The sequence below is a fragment of the Cydia pomonella genome, chromosome 10 (genome assembly GCF_033807575.1).
Source record: "Cydia pomonella isolate Wapato2018A chromosome 10, ilCydPomo1, whole genome shotgun sequence".
In the NCBI taxonomy this organism is placed as follows: domain Eukaryota; kingdom Metazoa; phylum Arthropoda; class Insecta; order Lepidoptera; family Tortricidae; genus Cydia; species Cydia pomonella.
In genome coordinates, this window is record NC_084712.1 from 12,208,411 (window position 1) to 12,227,274 (window position 18,864).

Below are 18,864 nucleotides of genomic sequence, written 5' to 3' on the forward strand. Positions count from 1 at the left end.
CCATTATTATGTTCATTTTGTCGAAGGGTGCACCCCTGAACTTAAATTAAGTAACTTTCTCAAAGACTTGCCTTAGGGCCTGTTTACATATTGATTATTGTCTAGTACAAGTTCATACATTTGCTACTAAACGTAAATACTATCTCAGACGATAGATGTTCGAAATGACATTCATATGTCAAAGTTTTCAATTGTTTGGTTGAGTTAAATGTAATGCCCGTGTTACAACAACGCTATATGCAACATCTAATTACTTTTTATAAAAATATATATATTTTTTAAATGAACTATGCCATTTAGTTTCCTTAAACATAGGTACTTACCGATACCCCGAAATTAACGGAATTCAATAAAAACACGGTGTACAAACCAAAGTTAATTTAAACATTTACTTTTAAATAAAATAGTGCAACTGTTGAATGTTTGTAACTTTGTTTTCTAAATTCAGTAACGACTAAGCATTTGCCTGTCTGCTTTTTAAGCATTACCTACCCTTGCGTACCTACCCAGAAAATTCTGTGGAAAAGTGTTCTGTAATGGCTTTGGAATTAATAACTCCTGGACATGACATGATGCATGGCTGTATTTATGGCCGCTGTTTACGCCTTCGAACGCTAACTCATGTAAATTATAACGAAGAGAACCATGATTTTACGGATATCTATGAGATACACGATATTCAGTGTATTACAGGGTATAAAATGCTGGTTAAAACATGCTTCTGCTATTAAATATTTTTTATTACTATCTTCTGAAAATAACCTCTGTATCTTTACATCTTATTTCGTATAAAAAAACACTATATGCCTCAGTAAAAATTAAAATGGGATTTTTTATTAGTTATGCAGTCAAGCAAAATTCTAGATGTGAATTTCTAAATAAAATTTATCAAACATTTATCATTTATTGTCGGGCTAGAAGTGGCAAAGCACTGGCTGTCAAAAATTTAATTTAAAAACTTTGATCCCTTTACACGAATAAGAAGAACTTCATTATACACAATATAGTTATTACCTAAACAAAGGTACCATGGCGATATAATGGCGGATAGATGTACTTAAATGAGAAGCTTGCTATCCAGATATAGTTCAATTTTGGAAATATAAACCGTTCTGGCAACACACTCTGTTAGCCTGATACTCAGCATACCTTTTTTTCATTTCAGACGGTCGCTCCGAAAATCCGTGACGCGGCAGGAAGACGTTGCGCAGCAGCTGGACGAGCTGACAGACTACCGGCCGTACTTCACGTGGTGGGTCAGCACGGTGCAGACGTTGGTGCTGCTGTTGAGCCTGCTGTGCTACGGCTTCGGGCCCGTCGGCTTCGGCCGGCACACGCATTCCGGACAAGTGCTCGTGAAGAGCTTGAGTTTGCAACAGGTGATTATAGTCATTATAAAATTGTCATGGGTCAGAGTCAGAGTCTTATTTGAAAAATCATTTTTGAATCATGTTATGCATAAAGCAGTAGTTGTTACAGGTAAGTAAGAAAAATGGAAGTGGAACAAGTGGTCAATTAAGTTTTTCTACTATCAACGCTACAATTTATTAAAACTACCAGTAAAAATGTGAATATAAATAGTTTATGAAAAAATCCTATTGAAGTCAAAATAAGCGACCACTTTTAAAGTTTATTATATAAAACTTGCACAAAAATATATTTGTCAACAGATTCTCCTTATTTTTGAAAGTTAGATGAAAATTAGTTCACATGGTATTAAATTTAACTAAGGTAAGGTGGGGTATGATTATCACCGGGACAATACAAAAACTTGTATGGATTCCTCATACTGTTTGTCTTGCCCCGAGCAAAATAACCTATGTTCGTCTTACCCCACCTTACCTTATTTTATTTACCTTCAAAAAAATACATGCTCTTATTTTACAGTTTTTTGATAAAATACCAAACAAACCATTCAAAATTCAAATTGCCACTACATATTAATCTTAAGGTGCTTCTGTCAGCTTATCTACTGTAGCCTTTACAGAGTGACAAAAGTCATCTCCGGAGTTCGGTTTCTTTGTCGTGCCCGGTATAATAAGCTTAAATGACGTAAAGCTTTTAGGGAACACGCCCCTACGGATTAATGCCTTAGACGGCGCTTAGAAGACAATGCACAATATTTTCCCTGGGGATTCATTGCCGCCTTTGCTCTTTGTGTAGTGATGACTGCATAATATTTCGTCGCAATAATGATACTTACACATAAAATTTTTAATGATATGATTATTGTAATGTTCTATGGACAACCATAGTAGGTTGTATTTATCTATTTTACATACTCAGCTAAGTAGAAGGATATTGGCTACGGGCGTTACGGTGGAAACATAACTTATGCAATATGCATTTATGTTCTTCAAGGCGAGTTCTTAATATAAGCCGAATGAACGGCTATTTGTTAATTTAAACCGCCGCGGTTACATTAATACCACCGTTATTCTAGTTTTTGGGGCTTACCTTAGGGGAAATTACCCCCATGGGTAAAAAGCTATTTTGTAGGGGTAATTAGGTCAGTCCTTTGCAATGCATGTTACTCTATGGGTTCATGCGTGGATTAAAAAGGTCACCTCACGGTGGAATAATATGAAAAAGATTGAAAAACATTGATCATGTTGGTAGTGATTCTGCCAGGAAACTTAGCGGTTCAAGCTTTTCACCACACCAGCTGGTAAAGGCTATCTTGGTACTTCAAAAACTGATAAGAAAGTTGCATTTTATCCACATGTGTGGCAAAGTAATCTGATGCGAATTTAGAGTTGTTTGCTCATGTTGGCTAACAGAATTGACTTAAGTGATGATTTCTTCTTCTTCTTCTTCTTCTTCACTGGCTCAGTGACCCAAACAGGATCTTGGCCTCTGACACAAGAGAGCGCCACTCTGCCTTATCCTAAGTGATGATTTAATGATAAATATTTAATAACTTTAATTTCAATTTGATTTGTAAGGAGTTAGTTGGTGTGGTAAAAAATAGTGTGTTTCATCGGGAACAAAGTTTGTTTAACCCTTGTGCCTTAAAACCCTCGCAACGCTCAAGATTCCACGTTTTGAACCTGAATTTTGGAATGTTTCGCTTGCTCAGACATTAACATTAGCACGATGGGTGAAACAACAACTTTTTCCCCTTGTAAAACAAATAAGTATTTTATTAAGCCTTGACTTTTTCCTTTGTCGTTCGTTACCAATGCGTACGTAATATGTATTATTGTCTACATCATTGTTACATAGACCTTTGTTGAGCATGGAACTATGCCGCTTTGTATAAGTTTTCCATTACCACAGATGTTAACTAAAGCATTCAGACTACAAAACAAGCTCGTAAGCATGACACAAAACTCATGACCCGATTTGCTAAACTATGTGCAGACATAAAGCACAATCGTAATGTGAAAATTAGCAGGTGAAAGATACGAGAGGGGCGTCGCGATACAAAGTAAGGGTATTAAGCCAGCCCGGTATATAGGTCACACAGGCTTTGTGAGGAGTCCCTTTGTCTTAGTTTTTGCCGCTTAACAATCTTTCGGATTGTAGCGAACAGAGGCGGGTCTAATGTAGGGAATGAATGTGAGGTTAACTACCTGCTATCTAATGATTTTTATATTCCACCAAAAAAAACTTTGCTAGAGCTTTAGTTTAAAAAAAATATTTGTGATTATATATTCACTCTGTTTATGTGTATTCTCTTGAATTTCATCTGTTTTGACTTTTTTTCTTGGTTTTATTGGCAATCTCGAGTTAAGTGACACTTAATTTTTTATTTTTTACTTGGAATGGATTTTTATTATTTTGTTTTTGTAATTAATTTTGACATTACCGATGTTGTAATGTTCAATATAAATTATATTTGCATGCATTGTATCATGTTTTTATCTGCAAATAAACGATAGATTGATATTTAGGTATAATAAAGCAATGGTTGTAAACACTTTATTAAAAAAACAAGTTAATACAAAATTAAACGGTGAACTTGACCTTTTCAATTCAAGTAACAACTACGAGGTCAATTATCGAATTCATGAATTCTCGTTCGAGTGATATCGTATACGTTTATGATATGAATAATGAATAAGGTACTTGATTCCGCTATGGAATAGTAAAATTAAGTTTGATATTCGTTTTGATTGTTTTCTTCTATTAAAGCACCTACATTATAAAGTTGTTAGCGACGTAACCAGAACTGAATGTTAGATACTTCTTTTAGCTACTAGGCGTTATTTGCGTTCAAATTATTTTCTTTTATACTCTTCGACTTTATTCGACTATGTTTAGTGTTATGCCCAAGTAAGTACCTAATGTCGCGTAGGCTTAATACAAGTTTATAAGTAAGTCACCGAAATATTGCTTTAAATTCATAGCAGGCTCGGTGAACTTTATTAAGTAACAACTATGTTATCTTTATTAAGTGAGAACGTACGCTAAAGTTGGATCTGCGGTACTCGTTCCGAATAGTTAATGAGGTGATGTTAATGTTTACCTCGTTTGCAATTCGCCATTTTGACTAGACATGATTACACATCTTATAAGTAACACATTTTTAATTTCAAAAAGCTACACAAGATAGGAACCCGATTCTGATTTCAAGTTCTTGTCCTGAAACAGTTATGGGTTATGTATTTGAGCCGTATGAACAAGAAATTCAATTAAAATCAGAAGCGGGCTCCCGTGTTAAAGTAGATCCATAGTATATAAGTATATGTAGGCGGATTAGTACTTTTGTAAATATATTTTTTCATGCTTTTAGCATATTATGCAGGGTTTTATTTGTATATTTTAATAATACTTTCTTAAATGATACCTCCTTTTTTATCCTCTTGTGTTAATAATGCGAAGTTTTGTAGGCACCACGTGGGCGTGGTTACAGTCTTAAAATATCATTATCCTCATTCAAACTTTTAAAAAATCTACTCAATATGGTATTAAATTGACATTATAGATTTATCCGACTTTATTTTATTTATTAGGAGAACAAACAGAGTAAAATGTACATAAGGTTCTATTAAAACTAACTTACACATAAAACATGCATTTTCCTCCACGACAGTCCTCACCGAGATACACAGTCCAGTTCAGTTTATTGATTCTAATTATGATATGATATATTTATTTTGAATTTTGTGTGATAATCGTATTTTTTTTCTTGTATTTTCCTGACATAATGTTTTATTTTATTTTCTGAATTTTATTGTTGAAATGACCGATTGAATTTTGTACATTTTATTAATGTTTCTTAATTTTAAGTTATATAAATTTCTTGTTGTATATATTTCTACGCCAGTGATGGCAGAATATGCTGTTCTATACCAAAAAACAACGACACCAGAATTGTATATACCAGGGGTTCCCAATCTTTTTCAACATGCGGCGCAGTTACAAGTTTAGTATTTTGCAACGGCGCCCTTGTAAATTTAAAATCACGGTCGAAAAAGAGTGACACGACGTTATATTATTTACCGATGCGAGCGCTCAAATAGGTACCCGCGAATATTTGTGGTTTCGGATAATGATAGAACTCACGGCGCCCCTCTTTACTTTCTACGGCGCACCAGGGCGCCGCGGCGCACACTTTGGGAACCCCTGGTATATACCATATTCTATGAAATAAATTAATTATGAATTATGAATTATATGAAGATGTATTTTCTATTGGCAGAAACTATTGCAAATTGGTAAACAGAAACAAAAAAATTATAGCATCTTATGTGTAAAGGCTATATTTACAAATAACAATTCTTGGATTTCTATTTTTGCAAGGAAAAGAAAAGGTAATCTAATTAACATATGATGTGGCTTATTAACTATCAGTCTTCTGGGATTAAATATTCCAAGGATTTGCTTTTTAAATTGAATTTTGGTAGTGTTAAAGATCTCAACAGAGACGAGGCTTTTATTGTGTGTCGTAAATGCGACGCAGTGGCCCTCGCACCCCTGCGTTGGTGACGCACGTGGGCACGGCGAACAGTTGAGTTGTAACAGCTCGCTGCTGTTGTACTCACTCCTACATATATTGTAAAGTACCATAGCATCTGACATTATTCGTCGCATTGACAATGATGATACTTTGTAGTGACTTAGCAAGTTTTTGTACGGCATCCTCTTTCCTGTAAGTCTCTTACGCATGATTCTCAAAAATTTCTTTTGTACCATTTCAATTGCATTAGAGTATTTGGCATAAAGAGGATTCCATACAACTGACGCATACTCTAAATGTGGTCTTACTAACGCTTTATAAAGCAATAGGTATGTGTGCGCCTTTTTAAATACCTTAGCCGACCTGATGACACTAACATCTAATAAGCTTTACGTACTATTTTATCTATATGCTCGCTAAAATGTAGGTTTTCGTCAAATATTACACTAAGATCCCTAGCTGTTTGTACTTTCATTATTTGTGTTTGACCTAATTTATAGTTAAAGTTTATGAGTCTTTTCTTGTTTTTTTAATACATGGAAATCATACCAAAAAAGAGGTGTTGCTTTACATCAAATGGGGGAGTTCTGTTTTTTATACATATTGGTAGTGATGAAATAGTAATGACAAATTCAAGTTTTCGACCTCGAAAGCCTTTCGAATCATTGTGTGTAATGAATAATATACAGTACAGCGAGGGAAATTGTTATAACTCGTATCTCTTGTATATCTTTGATGAATCAGGCTGGTTCTCTGAATCCACGACACTCCTTTTGGCGCCAGCGTGTGTGGTAGCATTTCTTCGTCAACCTGATCAGGCCGGTCGAAATTGTCATTTGATAGTGGATTACGTATCAATGAATAGTTTTTCAATGTCGGCACACATCTCCGGTACTGTATATTCTCGCAGGATTGACCATTGCTGTAGTTGCAAACAGCTGAGCTTTTGAGTCCGGCTTTCCTGCAACCACAGCTGCTGGTATAACATTTTTTGAGTTACAGTTAGTTCAAAATTTTACAAACCTTTGAGAAGCCGTATCTTATGAACTATTTGGCTTACTAAGAAAAAATTATAGTCAATAAATTGCAAATTTCTTCAACTTCAAAGTGTGCATAGTGACTTTTGTCGTAACTACAGATTTTGGTGGAAAAAAAGTACAACAACTGAAAAAAGTCCTAAAATTTAATCAATTTTCATGTACTTTTCAATGACCCCAAGGGCTTTTGAGGTCGTAAACTTGTAGTTATTAATACCATTTTATCACTACCAACATATTATCAAAACAGAACTACCTCATTTGATGTTAGGTAAATGTACCAATTCCATGGGCTATTTGTAACTTCTTAGAATATTAAATTTAACATCGCTTTTAATGATAAAATCTTTGTCTACATTGTTTTTTGTCTAAAATTTATAAGGAATTATTGAATTGATTTGTTGACATTTAATTTTTTAAGTGATGAACTGTTACAAATGGGTTTTTCAATTTCTTAGTAATGGCTTATTTTAATTATGACATTTTTAGTAGGTATCTCTAATGTTATATTAAAGTACGAGTATTAATTTATCCTTACCTCTTAAAACTACCTATTTAAAATATTTTGTTAACATGTATATTACCATGATCGCAATAAAGTATTATGAATAATGATTTATGCTAACCGCGGTGAAAATCAGTAATGTCACTTAATATAAAATATTCGTGTCATTTATGTTGCAAATCGTTTCAAACCTCTAAGGGTTTGAACATTCACAAAGCCAAATCTCACCGCACTTGTGTTAGTCAAGATGATGTCCCACTGAACTTAGGTCACGCGCTACCGGCTCATCATACCCATACTTTTCATATACATCTAAGCCAACTGAAAAATAACGTTCAGGTGGTTAAGCGGATCCCTCGCGGAGCTAGAATCGCCGTGGCAACTCACCTCGCACAATTGATACAAAAGTGTTACGAGTCAAACTCACCTCAAGACTGGCACCACCTACTTGTTTTTCCGTATACGATAATGCATGCTAAAGATGACGATCAGAATCTATCATTGACGCAAAAAATTAAAAATAATTGTTCACCCCATTCTGTCCCGCCAGTTGTACAAGAAGGCCGTCCGTCAACCCTAAATCGGAAAAAAATAATTGAAAATAAGATCAGCGACGGTGATCTTAAGGGAGCTGCTCGCCTTCTTTTCTCGAGTGATGTGTTGTCTCCGGAAAACCCTGACACTCTATTGGCCCTACAGGCTAAGCATCCTACTGCTCCGGTAACCCCCTTTTTCTTTGATCCTCCGATACCGACCGAGTCATGCCTGCACATCAAAGACGTGGATGTTTACAACGCCATCCTTTCTTTTAAAACTGGTTCGGCAGCTGGCTTAGACGGCCTGGCTCCTCAACATTTAAAAGATTTGACGGGCCCGTCTGTGGGAGACGCAGGCGTGCAACTCATCGCATGTATTGCTAAATTAATAAATTTTATGTACTCGGGCGGCATCCACTCGGATATTGTACCCATTATATACGGAGCAAATTTAATTGCACTTACTAAAAAAGACGGAGGTGTACGGCCAATAGCTGTTGGTTCAACGTTTCGCCGTTTGGCGTCTAAAATTGCAGTTCAGTACATTTTGGCAAAGTTGCAAAAAACTTTTGAACCTGTTCAATTAGGTTTCGGGGTCAGAGGAGGCTGTGAGGCTGCTGTGCATGCCCTCCGGTCTTATCTGGAGGCCGGTCAGTGTGAGGTTCTACTGAAAATCGATGTGAAGAATGCGTTCAATTCTTTAAACCGGGATACTTTGCTTTCTGAGGTTAAATCTCACATTCCTGAAATATACAATTACTTACTACATTGTTATGGGGATCCATCGAAGCTGATGTATCGTTCGAACGAATTGTCATCTGAAGTCGGTTGCCAGCAGGGAGATCCCCTGGGGCCCGCAATTTTTAGTTTAGGGATAAACAATATAATTAAAAAACTGTCATCGAAATTCAATGTGTGGTATTTGGATGATGGGACTCTAGGAGGTAACGTGGACTCAGTTCTGGCCGACCTTTCGCTGATAAATGATAAATTCAGATCCATCGGTCTAACGTTAAATTTTGATAAATGCGAACTTTACATTCCAGATACCTGTGTCGATATCAATAGTTTGATACAGAGATTCAATCAACTGGCACCCAATATTAAAATTCTTGATAGACGTACACTTTGCCTTCTAGGATCCCCAATATTCGAGGAAAGTTTTCCTGATTATATTCAAAATTCTGAATCAAAATTCCAAGATCATTCACACCGGTTACTCGAAATTAGTCCCCATTATGCACTCTCTATTATCAAATATTGTCTTTTCATTCCAAAGTTAACATACGTGCTCCGATGCTGCCCTTTGTGGAAAAATCAAGATCTTTTATCGCGAGTAGATAATTTAATTAAAAATAATTTAGAAAGTGTCCTTAACATTAAGTTTAGTGACCGGTCTTGGTGTCAAGGGTCCCTTCCCATCAGGCACGGTGGTTTAGGCATCCGTAGGATGTCGGGTGTAGCTTTGCCAGCTTTTTTGTCGTCGGTACATAGTTCGTTGGGTCTCATAGGGAAAATTCTTTGCACAAACTATGAGATCTCGGGCTTGAACGACGCAAAAAATGCGTGGCTGTATGCGTGCCCCGGTCAAGACATCCCTGAACATCCAGAGTCACAAAGAAATTGGGATGATCCATTGTGCAAATTAGCTTTAGTTACCCTTCTCGACCAGTGCAGCGCTGCGGAAAGAGCTCGACTCTTGGCAGCGGGCACTAGAGAAGCAGGGCACTGGCTCCGCGCGCATCCATCCCCTAAAATTGGAACTTTTTTAGAGCCCAACACGCACCTGCTCTCGATTTGCCTCCGTTTAGGTATTCCGGTGTGTGCCCCTCATCGTTGCCCCTGCGGTGCGGACGTTGACCACTTAGGTCATCACGGTCTCTCCTGCCAGAGGAGCGCGGGCCGCTTTTCCAGACATGCCGCCCTTAACGACATCATCCGTCGGTCTCTTGCATCGGTTAATGTGCCTGCTCTATTGGAGCCGACCGGCATATTGAGAAGTGACGGCAAGAGACCTGACGGGATGTCCTTGATTCCGTGGAGTATGGGGCGGGTGCTGGTGTGGGATGCAACATGCGTGGACACGCTAGCCCCGTCACATCTCCACGGAACCTCGGTAAGGGCGGCAGCTGCTGCGGAGGCGGCTGAAAACGCAAAGGTGGGGAAATACCGCGGTCTCGGTGCCGAATACAGTTTTGTTCCGTTCGGCGTCGAGACCCTGGGTCCGTGGGGTCCTGGCGCTCTGAGTCTCCTTAGAGACCTTTCAAAGAGACTCAGGGACGCAACTGGGGACCGGAGAGCTGGCAGTTACCTCGCTCAACGCATCAGTCTGGCAGTTCAGCGGGGTAACGCAGCCAGCATCATCGGGACCTTGCCGCAGGGACCTTTTTTAGATTTAGTTTAGTTTAGCGTAGTTTTTTTTTTGTATAGTCTGTATTTAGATTAATTGTAATTTTAAGTTTTTATTTATTGTTTCTGACATGTTTTTGTACCTTATATCCAATGAATAAAATTATTTACTATATCAAATCGAATTGAGGTTTCAGAAGTTCGAATGAGACTAATGATAAATATATTTAAAACTGAACCACGCCCACGTTTGTAAAAATAATGATTAATAAACTAGGATTGATAAATATTAACTATGATTAATAAAATATATAAATTAATAATAAAGGGCGGGGAGGTTTACTGCCGAGGAAAAAACTATCTAGACTTAACGAGAAACGGATACACAAAGACAGGCAGTGGGAGTAGTGTCTCATTCCACGCAGGCTAATTCTAACAATATAATTCGATACAGATCTAACATTTATTTGAAATCATTCCATCCAATATGAGATGGTTCCAATCTCCTTTAGAGGACCCGCTGAATTGCGCATTATGTCAACCTTCAACCAAAAACGTCACTTTTGGCACTGACAGATCAGTATCATATTGGAATGGATTTAGGTAATAACTAAAACTCGAATTGACCTGAAAGCTAAATCACGAACGATTATTCAACCCCACCGCAAAAAGATGGGAGTGTTAACTTGTGGTTTGTTATATATGAGTAGCTGTATGAGGCATGGTGATAGACAAAAAGTTGAACAAATTTGTATTAATTTGTCTAAATTTTATTTGAATATTGTCATAGGTAATACTAATCATAATCAAATGTGTTTTAAGTTGGTATCAAGATTTAAGTTTATTTTTTTCTTAAACATAGCTTTAGGTTAATGTATCATCAAAAACAGATTCGTATTTTTTTCGCTTACACTCCAACGGCTGTAGCACGGTCGCATTTTTATCACGTGTATAGGCGTAGTGATGCCTGTCACTTTCGCACTTACATTCTTGTTAGAACATGACAGGCATAGTCACAAGTGATAAAAATGCGACCGTGCTACAGCCGCTGCTAATCAAAAGTCCTTAGTCGCGCTCTTTTAGGTAGGTATTAATAATTAAAAAGTTTTCTGTGCCAGGTATTAAAGGAGGCTAAAATTTACAAAAAAATTTAATGACATAAAAATGCTTTCTTGTCCTTATTTTATTTTTAATAATTTACAAAGTACACGGGACATAAATAATTATGTAATTGACTAATTGCTTTTGCTGCTTTCCTGGGCTCTTTATTTGAGAAGTGGTTTCACGAATTATCTTAAGAAGTGTTTTAATGATGCCCCAAGCCCAGTCTCAATACGACGACAAGAATATCATGCTTGTCTTCTTTTTGTTTTTATATATCACATAAGAGCCCTGAGGACCTAGACAAGAATGAAATGAAGAATGATGCCAATCGTTTGCATCGTAGCGAACGAAACGGTAATGTCTCTCTGTCTCTCTTCCATTTAAGCGCCACAGAGAGACATTAGCGTTTTGTTCGCTGCGGCTCAAACGATTGGCATTTTGAATAGGACCCTGAAATGAAAATGCGCCGGTTTTACCAAATGACAGCACTCTGAAATTAATTCTTACATCACAAAATTCAAAGAATTGCAACATTAATTTAGTATGCTTTTAAAATCCAATTGATCGTCGCTATTATCTGTACGTAGGTATAGTGCTTTATTTTTGATAAACCTTTTTTAAGTAACCGCAATGTATTTTATTGCCAACATTAGCAAAGCATGACAATAAACACACTTTAAAGGCAAAATAATATTAATTCCAGGTTGAATGGGAAGAGCCAGCATCCTTCTGGCTCGGGCCGCGGGCGGCAGACCTGATACACTTGGGTGCTAAATTCGCCCCTTGCATGAGGAGGGACGCTAGGATAGCGCGCGCGATAGCAGCATCGGCGAGAAGAGAACGCGACACGGCGTGCTGCATACGAAACGACGATTCTGGCTGTGTACAATCATCCAAGGCTGACTGCTCGGTGAGTAAATTTAAATTATTGGTCTATATTTAGAGGGAAAGGCTCAAGTTTATTTCCTACGTGAGAAGAGACGCTAAAGGATATTCTGCGAGGCAGCTGCTTCTGCAACAACAGAGTGCGACACAACTTGCAGGTGTATACCTATGTCGTATGTCTGTGGCTGTGTGAAGTCGTCCATTTAACAATTAACAAAAGTAGTGTTTGTTTGTTTTTTAAAGATTTACGATGTCAATGTTAAGGAATAATTCTTGTAGTTGTAAGAAAGCTTTAGCAAGCTAAAAGCCTCAACTACCGGGCGGGTGGTGAACAAAGAAAGAGTTTGTCAACAAACAGGTATAGGAGGTCTGACATAAAACGCACTATTAGACTTGTATGGATTCATAGAAAAAGGTAACTGTTAATATTATCTGAACCAAGTTGTCACTTAATTTATCATCATCTTGATATAAAAATTATTGACACATTCGATCAATATACCATATAATACCTACGTATACTTTGTGGTATATGTCACAATCACAACAGTTTCTAAAATAGTTTTGAAATTTGCATTTCTGTCTATGCTTACCCTCCAGATAAGAGGATTAACCCCGAAGGTGGGTCTGGTGAGTAAATTTCCCATAACATTATTTACGAATACTACCTACCTGCAAATCGTCCACGAGCAAGCCCTGAGAAGTGTCGATGTCGCTTTTTACAGATATACTAGTAGTTAAAAAACAACTATTTAAAAAACAAGAATTACTCGTGGAAAATATGTTTTCACTAGTAGTTACTGTATCAATATAAGATAACGAGCTAAACAAAAGTTCTGGCAATGTTTAGTAGGAGCCAGTATCTGGTTGGCAATTTTTCAGCTTTTGAGAACTATGATAATATACCATGTAGAACTGTTGTTTACATTCAAACTCTTAAGTGCGACAATGGGCGCGAGACTCGGCTTTTGTCGCGAGTCTGGTGACTGCACAGCGCTGTTTTTCAGCCCGTACCTATCTCTTTGCTTATATATAAAAAAAAACTAAAATTACTTGCTAGCTTAATAGCTAGCAAGTAATTTTAGTAATAAGTAAGTGTAGTGTAGTAATATATAAAGCATTTCGTCATTAAAGTCAGCATCAAAAGTAGCATATCAGACTATGCGTCGAAAGTATCTACCGTTTTCTGATAGCTTAATAAAGAGGTTTCTCCTCTATATATAGAACAATTATCTCTTGCTATATGTATATAGAACAATTTGCGTTCAAAGACGTCTGTCTTTGAACGCAAATTGTCGAGATCTAATATCTCTAATCGAAAAAGTAATCGAGAGCGGCAGATACCTACATGTGATGATGATGTTTAATGATGATCATGATGTCTTAATTTTTATTTGACTTAGATCGCCTATTTTAGTCGAGTTATATGTGGGAAAGACTAGTATTGAATCTGTAATATAAAGGCAAAGATGATGTCCACCTTCCTGCTAGCAATGACCATTTATGTATTTGTCCTGCCCTGACATATACCAATCGGGCAGACTTAGTACAAATCTAGGCATAATAAACCAAGAAGCCGATTTGAGCTTACGAAATGATGTTAATCTCAAGAGACATTAAATAAGTAAATATATTCCTAGTAGATCCAACTGCTACCAATACTAAAATTTAATGTTATCATTTTACATTTCAGAACACAATATCAACGTGGAAAAAATGGTCGTCGGGTGAGTCCGGTCCCGGAGGTCGGATATCGGGCTCTGTTTGTGGGTTAGATCCAAAGTAAGTGCGTCGACATTACCTTTTTAACTTTTACAGCATGATGTGTATTGTAGGTATTGCCATGCAAATCTTAATCTTTCTTTGGTGCATTTTACCTAAAATATCTTAAACAGACAAATAGAAATTGAATTAAATTTGAAACTTATTTCCAGGTTTTGCGAAGCTCCACGTTCGATAGCCCCGCACGAATGGCCGGACGACATCACGAAATGGCCGATCTGCCGCAAGTCTGTGATCGACGGCTCCGCCGCGGCGGGCCGCGCGGGCCACGCCGCCGAGCACATGGCGTGCGAAGTCATCGGCCATCCGTGCTGCATAGGCGTACACGGGCAGTGTGTTATCACGACGAGAGAGCACTGTGATTTTGTTAAGGGTTATTTCCACGAGGAAGCGTCGTTATGTTCTCAGGTATGTATTTTCTTACATTCTACTTGGTTTCTTTTTCTATCAGAAGTATCGAACCGTTCATGCATGTGTTAAGTAAGCAAACCTTGCTTTTTCTGCGTATCTTTTTTGATTAATCAGATTATTTAAGTACTAGACTTCTCAAATGATGCGATTGAGGTCCTTAAACATTTAATGCTTACGTTTCAGGTGTCCTGCCTTGATGACGTATGCGGCATGCTGCCATTCATGCGACGCCGACGTCCCGACCAGCTGTACCGCGCCTGGACCTCGCTGTTCGTGCACGCCGGTCTGCTCCACCTGGCGGCGTCGTTGGCGCTGCAGTGGCTGTTCATGCGGGACCTGGAGAAGATGGCGGGCCCGGTCAGGATCGCCGTGGTGTATCTGGGGAGCGGTGTCGCCGGGAATATGGCGTCGGCGATCTTTGAACCTTATAGAGCCGAGGTAAGATGCCAATGGTACTGACAGTACACGGGATGTTGTAACTGCCTCGATAAGCTAAACTGCGCGGCTATGTAAGTCGCTGGTGCTACAGTGCCTCATCACGTAAGATTATCCTAAGATACCGGGCCCAATCGGGATTACATACCTTAGTGTATCCAGGCAGCCTAGCGCAGGCTATTATAATTTAGTATACCATTATACACTAATATATATAGTAGTATAGTAGTAATCCCGATCGGGCCCGGTATCTTAGGATAATCTTACGTGATGAGGCATGTAAGTCTATAGACTTACATTAATTTTGAGTGACCATGAACTCGCTTATATATTTATGCTACTTAAACAGGAAGGATAGATAATTTCAAACTGGCGAATCAATTCATAAATTACCTTTCCCAGCGTAGCGTACAATACAGATAGGTAACACGGCCAGCGTTATGAGGTCAATGCTGCAGCTCAGCTGACGTTCTGGCCGGCTGGAAAGAGTTGCAATCTCGCGCGTGATTCCCATAGTGCGGTACGCCAAAAAACGCTGCAAATTGTGTTATAAGCATGGAAATCGGTATTTAATGAAAAAAATGTTCAGAAACCTATCGTGTGTGATATTAAATATAAGGGTTTCTTTAATACGGTTGTAAATGTATTTAGGCCATTTGAATCAATTTGACCCGTAGAACAAAAAAAAAATGGAGAAGAGTTAGGACGTCAACTTTTTTTGTATGAAATAAAATCAGAAACCTATCGTTGTCTTTTTAAGATGATTGTAAATATATACCTATCACATCAATACATTAACAGAGGAACTTTTACATGTAAAAATTTTACAAGCAAAAAAAATTATCAAAACCTACAAAATACAAACAATTAAATATTAGATACTTATTAGAGATGTGTACAGTTTCTTAATGTCGAATTACATAAAAGACTATGATAAAAAAATACAAAACAACAAATACTAAAATTCTTTAGACATGAAGACTGTCAGAGAACCGGAGTCAGGGGCGTGGCTTCATGCCTTGCCGTCACCGCTATTGGGAACCTTGCTCGATAATGACACGTTACGGACGGCGGAGGCACTGAGAATTGGGAGCAAGGTGTGCGACCCGCAACAGTGTAGGTGTAGGGTAATGGTAGAGGCAGATGGACACCATGGGCTGAGCTGTTTGCGGTGCGTGGGTAGGATACCCAGGCACTGTGCTGTCAACGATCTGAGAAGGCGAGCTTTGGTCTCGGTGAATTTCCCGTGTATCATGGAGCCCCAGGGCTTAAGTCGTTTAGATGGTAAGAGACCGGATGGTCTTACGCTTGTTCCTTGGGCGAAAGACCACAGCTTGCTTTGGGATGCCACGTGTGTGAGTACTTTTGATCCCACTTATCTCGCGCACACGATGAACAAAGCAGGCGCAGCGGCTGAAAGTGCGGCCAAGTTAAAACATAGCAAATACGCGAACCTCGAACTAGTGTACGATTTTATCCCGGTTGCTGTCGAGACGGCGGATCCTTGGTGTGCCGAGGCTTAAGCCTTTATCAAGAGCATAGGGCGACGGCTGAAAGAAAGGGGCTCTGGTTCTTTCCTGGTCCAACAAATATCACTGGCCATTCAGCGAGGCAATGCTGCCGGAGGTATTTCTGGCACTTTTGGTCCGGCTGAAAATCAGAGTGGGGGGTAGGTTTCTATTTGTTTATTGTTTTTTATTATACAAATATTAGGTAGGCCGTTGACGAAACGTGTTGTGGATATATATTTTGTAGGATAGGTGAATAATACGATAACGAAGCATGTTGTGGTTGTTTTTTTGCTTGTATATAGTATTAAGTATACCTATATATTGACGAAGCCTGCATCGTGGATCTTGCCTCTGTCTTGATATGCTAAATTGTGTTTTTAATAAAGAGTGAATGTTATGTAAAAATAAGAGATCCTTTAAAAAACATTGAAATAATACTGAAACACACCCAACTTGTTAGTAGAAAAACGCAACATTCTAATTTTCTGTGGAAAGTTGTTATGTTATTGTTACTTAACTTAGGAATTAAAGAAATTAAATAAAGGTTCCTACTTCGTTTAGTAAAATTAAAATTGTAAATAGAATCAAATTGCCGCTCACGGGCGGAAACTAACAAATTAACATAGAATTAATTAATGCATGTATGTATCTCATTAAGTGAAATGTATATTTCTTTTGAGATCCATAAAAAATCCTTAGTCACAAGTCAACTCTTGCCTACAATTTTTAAATTTTGGGTATGCCAGAGTATCATATTGATTTCGACATTTAGTAACAGTTTTTAGGGTTCCGTAGCCAAAGGGCAAAAAACGGAACCCTTATAGATTCGTCATGTCCGTCTGTCTGCCCGTTTATGTCACAGCCACTTTTTTCCGAAACTATAAGAGCTATACTGTTCAAACTTGGTAAGTAGATGTATTTTATGAACCGCATTAAGATTTTTATACAAAAATAGAAAAAAAAAACCAATAAATTTTGGGGTACCCCATACTGAGAACTGAAACTCAAAAAATCTTTTTTCATCAAACCCATACGTGTGGGATATCTATGGATAGGTCTTCAAAAATGATATTGAGGTTTCTAATATCATTTTTTTCTAAACTGAATAGTTTGCGCGAGAGACACTTCCAAAGTGGTAAAATGTGTGCGTCCCCCCCCCCCCCCTGTACCTTCTAAAATAAGAGAATGATAAACCTAAAAAAAAATATATGATGTATATTACCATGCAAACTTCCACCGAAAATTGGTTTGAACGAGATCTAGCAATTAGTTTTTTTAATACGTCATAAAATTAAAAAAAAATCATCAAACCCATACGTGTGGGGTATCTATAATAAAATGTGTGTGTCCCCCCCCCGGTAACTTCTAAAATAACAGAATGAAAAATTAAAAAAAATATATGATATATATTACCATGCAAACTTCCACCGAAAATTGGTTTGAACGAGATCTAGTAAGTAGTTTTTTTTAATACGTCATAAAATTAAAAAAAAAAAAATCATCAAACCCATACGTGTGGGGTATCTATGGATAGGTCTTCAAAAATGATATTTAGGTTTCTAATATCATTTTTTTCTAAACTGAATAGTTTGCGCGAGAGACACTTCTAAAGTGGAAAAATGTGTCCCCCCCCCTGTAACTTCTAAAATAACAGAATGAAAATCTAAAAAAAATATATGATATACATTACCATGCAAACTTCCACCGAAAATTGGTTTGAACCAGATCTAGTAAGTAGTTTTTTTAATACGTCATAAATGGTACGGAAACCTTCATGGGCGAGTCCGAGTTATAGATGAGATTGACGCCAATTTATTTTCTGATGAAATTGGTCAATTAGATCTTCCTGTCTGGACGGGCTTTAAGAACCGGTGAAATTTAAAGTTTATTTTAAAAAAGTTTTGTGAAAAGGTTTGACTAAAAAATATGCTCTATATTGTGTATATGGTTCTATATTGTGTATAAATTCGTAAATACTTAAATCGAAAACGTCACATTAAATTTATGAATATAAGTGACATGCAGGCTTCATACCTACTACTTACTTCCGAAGCTTATGGCCCAGCTCAAAAGGTAAGAAGTAATTTGTTACCAAATCGATTGAAATCTACAAACAAAATTGGTTTTTAATACAGTTGTTCATAAAGTGCTACTTTACGTAGTAGCTGTTTAGAGTAGTAGAGTGTTAATGTTAGTTTACTTTAAAAGTCATAACGAACATAAAATCCTACTGTTTATGTAAGAATAATAAAAATATACATATTTCATATTTTATTACTTACCTCTTCATCACTATAACACGTTTATTTTTTAATATTGAACATTGAAAAACCGTTCTTAATAAGTTGTCTGAATGGAACGGAATAGCTGTCGAATCGCTGTCAAAGGAGAGACGTTTTTTCTT

General features: G+C 37.5%; 1 protein-coding gene across 2 annotated transcripts in view; it reads left to right on the forward strand.

Annotated features, from left to right (window-relative positions):
- The window catches only part of LOC133522111 (inactive rhomboid protein 2), a 224,983-nt gene that overhangs the window by 198,536 nt on the left and 7,583 nt on the right, over positions 1–18,864 (forward strand). The window contains exons 6-11 of one of the 2 annotated variants that reach the window (XM_061857323.1): positions 1,166–1,379; positions 12,140–12,346; positions 12,922–12,951; positions 14,015–14,103; positions 14,256–14,511; positions 14,698–14,952. In XM_061857323.1, coding sequence (XP_061713307.1) covers positions 1,166–1,379; positions 12,140–12,346; positions 12,922–12,951; positions 14,015–14,103; positions 14,256–14,511; positions 14,698–14,952 — 1,051 coding nt within the window. The remainder of the gene's footprint in view (positions 1–1,165; positions 1,380–12,139; positions 12,347–12,921; positions 12,952–14,014; positions 14,104–14,255; positions 14,512–14,697; positions 14,953–18,864) is intronic. The other variant, XM_061857324.1, reaches the window with a different exon arrangement.